The sequence below is a fragment of the Prunus dulcis genome, chromosome 3, assembly GCF_902201215.1.
Source record: "Prunus dulcis chromosome 3, ALMONDv2, whole genome shotgun sequence".
NCBI lineage: Eukaryota > Viridiplantae > Streptophyta > Magnoliopsida > Rosales > Rosaceae > Prunus > Prunus dulcis.
The window spans coordinates 7,919,439-7,932,729 of NC_047652.1; the positions used below are offsets into that span (position 1 = coordinate 7,919,439).

General features: G+C 40.1%; 1 protein-coding gene across 2 annotated transcripts; it reads left to right on the plus strand.

Annotated features, from left to right (window-relative positions):
* The first annotated feature begins 6,551 nt into the window (after positions 1-6,551).
* On the plus strand, positions 6,552-10,921 carry LOC117623283. 2 transcript variants are annotated; one of them, XM_034354196.1, is made up of 5 exons: positions 6,552-7,107; positions 8,541-8,758; positions 9,021-9,149; positions 10,211-10,342; positions 10,449-10,921. In XM_034354196.1, exons 1-5 carry the CDS (start codon positions 6,774-6,776, stop codon positions 10,560-10,562), a joined length of 927 nt encoding a protein of 308 aa, XP_034210087.1. In that variant the 5' UTR covers positions 6,552-6,773; the 3' UTR covers positions 10,563-10,921. The 2 variants fall into 2 exon arrangements, with proteins under 2 accessions (XP_034210087.1, XP_034210088.1); XM_034354197.1 differs by having other exon boundaries at positions 6,947-7,107; positions 8,558-8,758.
* Positions 10,922-13,291: the final 2,370 nt, after the last annotated feature.

Consider the following 13,291-nt stretch of genomic DNA (forward strand, 5'->3'; position numbering starts at 1 on the left):
TCTTACCCGGGGAGATTTTGGGGTAGTGACTGGTATTTTTGGATAGGTCGTACTGAGATGAGTTCGTAGACACGTAGTAGGCTCGAATCGGAGTTGTAACGAGAGAGATATGATCAAACGAAACTCAGTGGCACAATCGTAAATATTTGGAAGTCAGATTTTTTATAAAAATCAGATTCTCTCTCTCTCTCTCTCTCTCTCTCTCTCTCTCTCTCTCTCTCTTCCTTCCGCGCGCTCTCTCTCTCTCCCCGACGGTCTCTCTTTCTCTATCCTCGAATCTCCGGCCACCGGCCGCGACTGCAGACTGGACCGGTGCCAAAAGGACTGGCTCAGCCTCGGCGTCACGACCCGGCCCTTCCCCGACATCGGCCGCCGCTCCAGCCGCTGGAAAAAGGCGATTTTTGCCCGATTTTTGCTCTTACTTCGCCGGCTCCGATCTCCCTGCTCCGGCCACCATTTCTGCCGATAAAGGTATGGAAATTCATCCATTCTTCATAATCTAGCTGATGGTTGGGTAGGATTGCATCGATTTTGAACGTAGGTAACTCGATTTTTGAATTGGATTTCGGTCGATTTTGGGATCTCGATTCTGGCCACTTCCGGTCAGTTTTTGGGGTAGGTCCAAGAACAAAAGTGGCTCCAAATAGGCTGTTATACCTAGGGTAGGAGTTTGGAGCCGTGTTTTTGAGATTTTCCAGCGATGCGTAATCGCTTTGGGCACCCAGCTTTGCCGGCATGTGTGGCGGCTCGTGGGCGAGGGTAGTGAAGTTGCACTGTATCTCGATGAGATCCTTAGGTCGTCACGAGTGCATAGGATTTAGCGGATCTGAATTCGGACGTCGTTTGACTATCGAACGGATATCGCCTATTGAGCTTTATCCGGGTTCGATAGGTTAGGACCGTTGGATGGTCTCAAATTTGATATATGTTAATTTAGGTATTTCTAGGATAGTGTAGGAATTCACGGATCGTGAATCGGAGCCCCGGATGTTCCGATTTAATAATTTAAAGTTAATGTTTTATATTAATCGTCAGATCGTGCAATCGTGAGCGATCTGACCGTCCGATCTGGACCGGACTTGCAGGACGAGTGTCCTATACCTCGTAGAACCCATAGGGACTTTCGGATCGGAATTTAGAGGTCGTGCGCCCCGTGGGCCCGTTTAACCAGGGTTAGGGTAGTTTGACCCTTGGTTGACCGTGAGTCTCCCGTTGTAGCCTCACCTTCCCAGGGGGATTATCAAGTGCTAGACTATTGTTGAGGTTTACACAATATTGTAAGTAAATTATATATTTATATATGGTTGTAAGGTATAAAAAGAGTCTAGAATGTCAGTTTGAAGTGCTATATGCACTACCTTAGGTACCTCCACGGATTTTGGTTACACTACAAGTACCACCCTGTGAAAGTTAGATCCCACGTGACGTAGATTATCCGGCGTGCGGACAGACCCCATACGTGGCATTAGTTGTACTGGCGTATGGGGAGATCTTGTGATAATATGTTGAGGTCGCACGTGGGGTAGGTTATCCGGCGTGTTGACAGGCCCCATACGTGGCGTTGGTCGTACCGGCGTATGGGGAGATTATGTGAAATACAGATAAATGAAATAAGGTATTGCCTATGTGTGGAATTGGGTTTTAAGGAAGAACTACGTGTGGCTTGATCCCTCAGTGAGGGTACGTAGGCAGCCTAAGGTTATTAGGTACAGCCGCAGACATAGATGTGATTGTGTTAGGAGGTTAAAACCTCGTATGTTGAAATTGAAAAATTTAGATGATGTATGTTGAAATTTAGTAGCCATAATTTATATTTGAATTTATCGTTTGCCTTGTTTAAGGCATGAATTGATTTGCTAGCATGCTTAGTAGTTGAGAAGTATTGGAAGGCCGAAGGCCGTTTATGTGAATTGCATGAAATTATATTGTGCGTGCTGCCAGTTGTGGATATTAATTGTGTTTTTATGCAGGTTGTAATTTTGGTAAACGTTCAATTTACGGGGGAGACTGCCGAAATTTTGGCAGAAAGTCTCGTACCCTTATTCCATTTTGGGAAAAAGGGTATAACTATAAAAGTGGGCCCGACATCATCGTGATGTCGGGTATTTCCACAGGATTCGCCTCGAGTTTTGGAAAATTCGGGGCGGGTCCTTTAAGAAAACACTTGCAATGCAAAGGTGTATACTATTGTGAATGTAGGAAACCACCATGAGCTTGAAAAATAGATGCAAAATTGCATCTGTTTTTATGTCTCCATTAAGTGGGCTCTATGGTTGAAAAGGAAGAGAGAGGAGCTAAAAAGGAGGAGATTTATATAAAAAAAAATATGCAGCCCAAACTCACCGGGGCCCACTAAATTGAAAAGCCAAGCTTCCCTTCCTTTTTCCATCAGTCCAATTTTGAACGGCCCAAATCAATTTCAATATGCCAACAATGTATACATCCCAGTAGTCCAAAGGATACATGACAGGACCCGATCCCAATTCCACTTTGGAATTCGAACCAAGCCCTATGCGTGTCCGACATCTGGCAACTGTCGGGCACAAATGACCATTTTACCCCTCCTGCTACAGTTACTAGGAAAACTTTCTTTGGATTGCTGCCGAAAATTCGGCAGAGTCTCCCCTGTATTTTGACCAAACCCAAATTTTTCTACCTGTCAAACAATCAAATATATCCACACCAACTGCCAGAATAGAATAACCAAGTATTCACCAGCTCCAGTTTTCCACTAAAACTAGATATCAGAGCATTTTCTAAAGATTATAAGGTTTCAAGGATTTTTCCACAAACTCTACCTTGCTTGGTGACGCGGAAACTAGGAACGGCCCAGTGGTGGATCCTGCGCACTTCTACGGCCTGGGGGCGAAAAACAAGCTTAAAGTTGTGAGTGGACAAGAATAAGGTTCTTAAAAGCAAGTTAGAACATAATAATAACCCTCGTTGTAAAATAACTTAATAAGTAATGCTAGAGTTCAACTGTGTTTAATATAAAGTATTCCTCCGAAGATATATATATATATATAACCGTATGTATATAGATTTGTAAACCTGAACAATTATATGAAGAGATAAAAATATGCACGTATATTGAGTAAACTGATATAAAATGATTGAAAACAATAACTGCATAAAAGTGCTCAAATTACTTTAAAATTACCACCTAAGTGTACTCCTGAAAATCCGTCAATTCCCCTGGCAGGTCTCAGGCGACACGCAGTCTATCCGAGCCGCAAACTGGCAGGATACAGGGGACTAGGGTCAGCCTGATCCGCCGGCAGGTCTCGATGACACCAAGTCGACTCGAGCCGCTCTGGCAAGATACAGGAGACCGCAGTCAGCCTGATCCGCAATCCTGGCAGGTCTCGGGACACCAAGTCTACCGAGCCGCAAATCCTGGCACTCACGGTCCGAGCGTCCCCGAAACTCGTGAGGCAAAGTCAAGTGCACTGACTGAACTGTAAACAGACTGGATGTCCGTAAACATTAGTCCGTCTGAGGGTAATCACCAAATAAAAAGGCGGGCACATGGTGGTTCTAAACAACTATTTTAGAAAAACCTGATAAGTCTCTGTAATCTGATAAATCTGAGGTAAGCTGCCATTTCTGTACCACAAATCTCAAATTTACTGCTCAATTGAGTAATATAAAAATAAGGATGTTTTACGCTACATTTCATGCTCGGAAAACATATAATAATACTTATTCAAGATCAGATACTGAAATTTATTCAGATAAACTCATTTATAAAAACTTATTTATATAAAATTAATATAAAATCACTTATGAAATCTTATTTATAGAAATCATCTATATAACTCATTTATATAAAATCATTCATGAAATAAAGTCCACTCACTGCCAGTCCGAGCTAGCTGGACCTCTTGAAAGTCCCTCCTGTGGTCCTGCCGCGCCTCTGGTGCCTGATTACCCATAAAGATTAAATTAATAAACTGCTCAATAAAAGAATTTAAATTAAACACCCTACCCCCGGCTCCTAGAAATGCGTATACTTATTCCAATTATTCCTATGCCCACTTTAACTTTTCAGATAGTTAAAATGGTCGTGGAAGACCCGAAGCTTTACCAAGCGATCAACCACCAGACCGGCCGATCCGGGACCCGTGGGGTCCACGGTCTCCGATGGTCAATCTGGGCTTCTCTGAGGGTTCCTCATAGAGAAGGAACCATGTTTCGCCAGTTTGGTCCGAAACGGACGGTCGGATCGGCCAAAATCGCGTTATCGCTTAAAATCCAAACCCTAGCCCCAGGGTTTGCGATTTCGGAGTATCCGGGACTCCGATTCGCAATCCGTCGAATCCTACACGATCCTGGAATCATGTAGTACGACATATCCAAAATTCAGTGCGATCCAACGATTTGACGACACTGCACCCAAGGATCGCACGATATGGAAAATTCGTTTGGGGCTCAAACGGACTCCGAATCGAGATCCACGAAATCCTACGCGCTTGTGACGACACGAGGATCACAAAACTACACAGAGTCACTTCACCACCCTCGCCCAAGCGCCGCCACACGCGCGTGCAGATTGGGTGTCCAAAGCGATTTTGGGTTGCCGGAAAATCTCGGAACCAAGACTCCAAACTTCTATCCTAGGTAAAACACCCCATTTTTGGTCACTTTTGTTCTTGGACATACCCCAATAAGTGACCGGAAACAGCCAATCACGGCGGCCGAAATTCCGGCCAATTTTCAAGTCGAAAATCGAACGTCTTAGAGCCAAAATCGATCGAAACTCATACATCCATCAGTTAAAACACGAAAAATAGCTGAGAAATCATACCTTACTCGATCTATTTGGTGGAGAATTGAGGGAGAACGATGAGCTCAAAGTTCAAACTGGAAAATCGGCAAAAATGGCAGATTCCGCCGAGCTTCGGCCACAGCAACGGCGGCGACGGGTCAGGAAATGACGGCGGTCGAGTGGTGGTTCGTTTGGTACCAACGGCGGAGATCGGCTCCAACTGTGGCGGCCGGGGCGACGTCGGAAGCGAGCGGAGGTCGGGTGCTGGGTCGAATCGGGAGGAGAGAGAGAGAGAGGAGAGAGAAATGAGGAGAGAGAAGGAGAAAAGGGATAAATATCTGACTCTCTGACCAAATTACAATTTTGCCCTTCGTGGTATTTTGATCGTATTTTCTTCGTTACAACTCCGATTCGAGTCTACTCCGTGTCTACGGACTCATTTCACCGTGCTCTACGCAACGGCATAAGCGGAATTGCCAACTTCTTTCCCGATCAAAAAGTCAACTTTTCCCTATTAAATAATGCGAGGGCAAAATTGTCTTTTTGCTAGAAGATATTAATCCTACTTTTTAGATATTTTGTTACTTTTTTCGATATTTTGTTTTTGGTTATTACAATACATCCCCAAATTCACATTTTAATATTGGAGAAAAAAAACCCAATTTACACTTTCCGAAGATGGAAACAAGATGTAAAAGTGGCTTTACATCCCTAATTTTATAACCTTGCAATGGAGATGTTCTAAAAGTCATTAAGAATCTGTCAACTATATGAAAGTCACTTACTTACAAAAAGTATTTAAACGCTAGAATGGGTCAGATTGAGCGGGTCTAACCATGTCGAGCTAGGCTTTAACGTATCGGGCCTCGGGCTACCCACTTCGGCCCGCGGGAAAATGATATTAAATAAGCTAGGTTTCTAAAATTTTCTTTCTTCACAATATGGATAGACCAATAGGCCATTGCCAAAAATGAGTGGTTGATCTCTTTCTCCTCCTCAGTTCCACATGTGAGAGAGAAAACAAACAAACCTACATCAAAATCCCAAAGAAACATCGTGTACCCGCTCACTACTATCCTCTCTAACACTTTCATATTTTGATTTGTTGGGAATTTGATTTTCTAGTATTTTTATATTGTAAACTTAAGTAAATGAAGTAATATAAAAATAAATTAAAGTAAAAGACAAGACATTTACTTAAATGTTTAGAACGGAAATAAGGTAATATATGGCAAAAAACACACAAAGCAAATGGGCAGGTCTAGTCGAGTCGGGTCGTGGGTGGGCTAGAAGTTTCAAATCCTAAGCTCAAGTATCCAATTCAAACTTTTAATGAATTTTATAAAGTTTAAAAGTCTAAAGGTATTCAATTTAGATTTTTAAAGAGTTTATACAAGTCTAGTGATTTTCAAATGTGACTTTTAAAAAGTAATTAAAAGTATTTAAAAGTTGAGTGGTATCCAATTGTGAATTTTAAAAAGTCTTTAAAAATTTGATGGTATCCAAAAAGTTAATGACTTTTAAAAAGCTTATTAAATGAATGACTTTTCCATACTTTCAAAACTAATTATTAAGAACAAAAATCTTGCCAATTTATTAGCAACTTTTATCACCTTTATGAAAGTATTTAAGAATTTATCAATTCTATTAAAAGTCACTCACTTAAAAAAAGTCAATTATAACTATGGATTGGATAGACTCTCCGAACAGGTCGGACCAAGTAAACACAACCATTGAACTGAGCCGGGCTTTAACCCATCGAATCTCAGGCTACCCATTTCGGTCTCGCGGCCGCCAGCCAAATGATACTAAATAAGCTAGGTTTCTTAAAAAATTGTCTTTCTCGACAATTTGGATAGACCGATAGGCCATTGCCGAAAACGAGTGGCTGATCTCTTTCTCCTCCTCACTCCCACCTGTGAGAGAGACAACAAACAAACCCACTTCAAAATCCAAAGAAGCATCATGTCCCCGCTGACTACTATCCTTTCTAACACTTTCACCCATGGCCAACAACACACTAACACTCTCTAGCTCCACTCTCTTCCACCTCACTAGAAAACCCATTTCATTCACTTCAACACTCACCCTAAGAATCAAAGCGAGGGCCTCCACAGCCATTGCCATGGCTTCTACCACCAAAACCAAGGTGGTACCTGCAGTGATAGTCGGTGGTGGAAGGGTTGGCAGAGCCTTAGAGGACATGGGCAATGGTGATGACTTGCTGGTGAAAAGAGGAGACCCTGTGCCTCTTGATTTCAAAGGTCCAATCTTGGTTTGCACTAGGAATGATGATCTTGAGGCTGTTCTTGAGGCCACTCCAAGGCCTAGATGGAACGGTATTGCCATCTGATTGCATTTATTTATTTTAATCTGAGAATAAGGAATGGTAGTTAGCAGTTTTTACGGAGTAGTTCGGATTGATTGTTGAGAGTTGTTTGAAGTGAAATTTTGGTGGTTTTGTGATTCAATTTTGTATATAGGATTTGGATAATAACTGGGCGTGTGTTCTTCTGTAATGCTAGAGAAAAGTTTATGCTTACGGTCATGTTTTTTCTTGTTGGGAATTTTCTTTGAATTTGGAAGTTGACTTTGGGAGTTTTGATTGAATGGCAATTGTTTTATTCAATGGGCTGTTAGAATAATTTGGTTAACTTTTGTCCTAATGTTAACTAATGTTTATGCATACCCTTGTGAAATTATTATCCCTGTTCTTGGTGCATGAGTCCTTTTGGCTTTAAACCCTGTCTAAGGTACAGTTATGAAGTTATCTCGATCATTGGATCAGATGACTTTTATGCTGGAAAACCTACTGCATTTGGGGTGACTTAATAGAAGCATAAAGCACGAAGCATGATGCTAATGAATACTAAGATTTGTCTTTTCGTGTGTTTAGTTTTTCCAAATGTAGTTAATATTTAACCACAATACTGAGCTTAGCATCACCATCCCCTGTTGCCCTAGCTTATTGCTAGGGTATGATTATCAGATAGGCAGCCTTGGCTCTGAAGCAAACTGGCTCAAGTATTTATAGACATGACATGTGGTGGCATTTCAATGTTGAATTGCACTGTTGGTTAATGGATAGGGTGCTTACATTGTGTTTCCCTTGGAATTCTTAGTACAAACTCATATTCCGAGTGATGTATCTAGAAAATAGACCTTATAACTGTTACTTATTATATATTAAGTTGGTAATCATGTGGGTCCAAATTAGAAGACTAGATTTTGAAGGCGGCTGTTATGTCTATCATAGTTGTATAGTTTGACTTGTTATTGACAAAAACATATCAAATGTAGTGAAACTGATCATTTGTCCTGTGACTTCTTCCGTCTTTCATGAATTGGTCCATTGTCTTTCAATGATTTGCTGCATTTACTTGCTAGTCTTCGAAGATTGTAAAATTGATAAAAGGGTTTGGAGTTTGTGACCGAATTTCCCTGGCTTTTGTTTGTAGCACGTCCGTTAACTTAGTTGTTTATAGATTGTAGGCTGATATCAGGTTGACCTACCTATAATGAAATTTTTAACTGTTCACTTTAAGTCGTTGAAATACATGTTCAAGCCTTCATAACTTGCTCTCCTTTCCTTGTTTTCAAGTTTCATTGCTTGCCAAAAAAAAAAAAAATTTGAAATAAAATAAAGAAGTCAGAGTACATGTCTTCTGAGAATGATTTGGTCTGGATTTTTTTACTTCCCTTCATTTGCAAGCCCTGTTTTGGACTCTGGCAGAGGTATGGATGTGACCCAATGGACTTGACAATCTAGCAGATATGGTTTTTTTCCAGAACGGAATGCTGGAACCGTGGTTTGAAAGTAAAGGTCTTGGTGATGCGGATCAAGTGCTAGCATATTTTGCTGTCTCCAAGCTTGGAGAACCTCCTGTTGATGGAAAGACTGATACCAATCCTGAAGGACTGACAGCATCATATGGGAAGTGGGCATCTGTAGTAGCTGAAAGATTACAGGCTGGAGGCCTTACTTGCAAGGTAAAAGAATAATATCTTCATAACATTTTACACTATTTTGTTATCGTTCTTTGTGTAGCATTCTTCTTTAGTAAAAGGAAATATTGAACAATTGCGTTTTTTCTTTTTCCTTCTGTGGGGTTTGGAGGGGGAGGGAGTTGTTGAGCATTCTCTTGGTGGTGGGGGTTTGAAGGGTATGGGTTTGTTAAGTTTGTACCTTCAGTTTTGGGATAAAATTAAATAAGTCCGAAGAATTGTATAAATGAACGAAAATATGAAGCAGGTTCTCAACAAGGAAGCATTTCAGAAGCAGATGTTAGAGAAGTTGATCTGGATTTCAGCATTCATGCTTGTTGGAGCTCGTCATCCGGGAACAACTGTAGGTGGTGTAGAGAAAGAATACCGCTCTGAGGTAACCTATCTTTACTTGATAAATTAAGGTGCAATAAAAGAAAAGAAAATGTCTGCCTTTGGCATGATGATGTGAAATAAGATCTTTGTCCAAACAATTTCTACATCTTAATTAAATTGTGGTTTGGGAGATGCCATGAATAAAAGGATGTTTCCTCTTATTCATGCCTTCTTATTTCCTAAACTTACTTTTACATAGTAGTTATTACCTTTTTGGCTATCGTAATTCTACTATGCAAGGCATTAGCTAACAAAATGGAACTACATGACTGGATTATGAAGAGAGAGGTGAAATTATATCACACGACTGGAATCTGATGAGATAGTATATAGTGCAATCAATTACTTTTCAGACTTTTTAAATAATTAACAATTTGTTGTGTTTTATTTCACCATTAACTGGTTTCATATAGTTGATGTGCTACAATACCAATTTTAAGGTTGCTTTCTTTTGTGTACTTTTCCTTCATCACCGTGCATGGCTTCCTAGTTAACATGACATAGAGGTTTTGTTGCTTTGTCAAGTGATTTTCAACAATAATCTCATTTGCATGTATGTTCTCATTGGTCTTGTGACTTTTTTAACATGCCTCAAGAGGTTTTTCATTTTCCATTAACATGTGTTTGTTACAGAATGCTGATAGTTACTAATTATGGGCCAGGCCTAGTAGCATTATTAGGAAATTATGTTGGGTTGGTGTCATTATTCCATTTCTTTTTAAGGAGATGAACCAGCTTGGTTGGGCTGGGGTTGGGTGAAAAGTAAATTTTGTCAGGGTTTGTGGTGCTATCAGGTTTTTCTTTGATTTGCGTCCATCTAAACCCCTCTATATAATTTCAGTTGGCTCTGAAAACTCTATTCTCAATGATAACAGCAGACATCTTTTATTTCACTGACAAAGAAATGTTTGACATATAAAATATGATGACATGAAGCGACTTTTAGGTTAGTACAGAATGAAATCCAGCCAAAGTTCTTGTTGTTAAGCAGGAAACTTTGAGCTCATATTGTTTATGTGTTGAGAAAGGGAACTGATAAAAACTTGATCAATATTCTTTTAGGTGTCTAGCCTCATCGCAGAGCTTGCATCTGCAGCAGCAGCAGAGAAAGGGTTGGTATTTGAAGAAGCCATGGAGGATCGATTATGTGCATACTCACGCGCTGTTGCTCACTTTCCAACTGCAGTTAAAGAGGTTAGAGATGCATGGAATTATAAATTTTAAGTTTACTAAGCATATATGTATATGACTCATTGAGCTTAATTTGTTTCTCACTTTGGAGATTGCCTTGTGCTTGCAGTTTAAATGGAGAAATGGTTGGTTTTACTCTCTATCTGAGAAGGCAATTGCGGCGGCAAAGCCTGATCCCTGTCCCCTACATACAGCATGGCTCAAAGAGTTAAAAGTTGTCTAGAAAAACAGACTTCAGCTTATCAATGGTTTGGATCTCCAACGTATATCAACAATTAGCTAATGCAACTAGGGAAGATGTCTTGTTTCTGTTCCATTGTTGAGCTACTTGCAGAACTACAAATTGAATTGTTTTAAGATCTGTCTTGTGCTTTCTTAAAAGTGGTTGCCTCTTACTTCACAAAGAAACATTGCTTGCCTTTTGAAAAACCACAGATGAGCCACCTTATCTTCGATTATAAGGAGAAGTGTTGTGAATGTTGTTAATCGTATGGCTTGTCTATTAAAATAGTTGTGGATGCAGATATTTAGAAGAGATTTTCCTGATAAATAAAAATTGTATATGTCATTGATAACGTCAAATTTGACCAAGCTAGAAGTTTCTCCTTTTTCACTTGGCTACACCCGTTGACTAAAGAGAAGTTAGATATTGTAATATTCTAAAGGTTTTTTTAATCTCAAAACGTCCTTGATGTTCAAGAAATTATCAAGTTGTGTCCTTTATGTTTGTGCTTACAAGTAGTCTTTGTCGTGAACTTCCGTCAATAATTCCGTTAATTTGCTGATTTGGGGTGTATGTTGAGCCCATATATTCACTATAACATTGCCACATGGATTAAAAATAGTTTAAATTGAAAATTCATTAAATAGAAATGATATATTTTTTAAAAGTTTTAAATAATTTTTTTAAAAAAACATATATCCACAGCTAGAGCTTGAATTTTTAAGTGTGATAAGTCACATCAACAAGTGGTGCTAACCAGATGAAAAGCTGTAGTTTTTCGTAAAAGAATGTCAAAAAATAATATTGGATCATAGCGCGGGTCCAGTCATATACAGACACATACAATGTCAATAAACTCAAAAGTGTTATAAAACTAGAATAATCAAAGGATGAGAAGTACCACTGTAATATTGGGAGTGAAATTATATTTCTCTTTGTGGTGTTTACACTGACAGAATTCCTCCTCAGATAGACTCCATTCTTTCTCTTCTCTCTGACTCTCACTCTATTCTCTTCTCTCTTTCGTGTGTGTTTACAAGCAAATATAATGCCTATTTATAGGCAAAGCAAATGGCTTTTAAGGGAGACATAATGATTTCTCCCCAACATCATTATCCCATCTTTTGACTAATACCTTCTAGCTTTATCTCCATCTTTTGACTAATTGCCATCTAGTTTTACCTATGTGGGCTTCATTTCTTTATAACACTCCCCCTTGAAGACCACATGTCCCTAGATTGGTTGCCTCATTAAAACCTTGCTTGGAAAAACCCAGTGGGAAAAAAACCTAAGCGAAGGAAAAAGAGTACAACTTTATTTGGGACATAAGGGTAATGCACTCATGTTGCCTCGTTAAAACCTTGCTAGGAAAAACCCGGTGGGAAAAAACCCTAGTCGAAGGAAAAAGAGTACAACGCGCATATGTCCTGTGTTAGAGGACTCTTGAATGCTCCCCCTGATTTTGCATGCTCCAACTTGATTGCTTGCAGAGTTGTCGTAATCCGATGCCATGCACTAACTTTTGGAATGTACATTTCGGCAATGATTTAGTGAAGAGATCTGCCAGGTTATCACTTGAGCGGATTTGTCTGACTTTGATTTCTTGACTCTTCTGGAGCTCATGTGTATAGAAAAACTTTGGTGATATGTGCTTGGTCCTGTCACCCTTGATATACCCTCCTGTGATCTGAGCAATACAAGCTGCATTGTCCTCATTCAAGATTGTTGGAGTGTCTGTTGCTGAGGGTAGGGCACATGTGCTTCGGATGTGATGGATCACCGACCTTAACCAAACGCATTCACGACTGGCTTCATGGAGGGCAAGTATTTCTGAGTGATTGGAAGATGTGGCCACTAATGTTTGTTTCGTTGAGCGCCATGAGATTGCAGTTCCTCCACATGTAAATACATACCCAGTCTGTGATCGTCCTTGATGTGGATCAGAGAGATATCCTGCATCAGCATAACCAACAATACTCTGGGCGTTGGTCGATTCACTGGAATAGAATAACCCCATGTCTGTTGTCCCACGAAGGTATCGTAGAACATGTTTGATGCCGGTCCAATGTCGCCTTGTTGGAGCAGAACTGTACCTTGCTAATAGATTTACTGAAAATGATATGTCTGGTCTGGTACATTGTGCTAGGTACAATAAAGCACCTATTGCACTAAGATATGGTACTTCTGGACCAAGGACCATTTCATCATCCCCTTTTGGACGATATGGGTCTTTCTTAGTGTCAAGCGACCGAACGACCATTGGAGTGCTAAGTGGATGGGCTTTATCCATGCCAAACCGTTTCAATACTTTTTCAGTATAAGTTGATTGATGCACCAAAATTCCATTAGCACTTGTGCTCAATCTGCAAGCCAAGACAATATTTTGTCTTTCCAAGGTCTTTCATCTCAAACTCACGTTTGAGATAATCAGCAGTCTTTTGAAGCTCTTCAGAAGTTCCAATTAGATTCATGTCGTCGACATATACTGCCACTATCGCAAATCCAGACTCTGATTTCTTAATAAACACACATGGGCAAATAGGATCATTTGTGTATCCTTCCTTCAGTAAATACTTACTGAGACGATTGTACCACATTCGTCCAGATTGTTTTAGCCCATATAATGATCTTCTCAATTTAACTGAGAACATGCCCCGTGGTTTATTTCTGGCTGCTTCAGGCAACCTGAATCCTTCTGGAACTTTCATGTATATATCTGTATCCAATTC

Bases quoted from the DNA above. Each gene is read 5' to 3' on its own strand.
- LOC117623283 (XM_034354196.1), top strand. From the start codon at position 6,774: ATGGCCAACAACACACTAACACTCTCTAGCTCCACTCTCTTCCACCTC. The intron at 7,108-8,540 runs GTATTGCCATCT...ACAATCTAGCAG, and splicing joins TCCAAGGCCTAGATGGAACG to ATATGGTTTTTTTCCAGAAC. The intron at 10,343-10,448 runs GTTAGAGATGCA...TTGTGCTTGCAG, and splicing joins TTCCAACTGCAGTTAAAGAG to TTTAAATGGAGAAATGGTTG.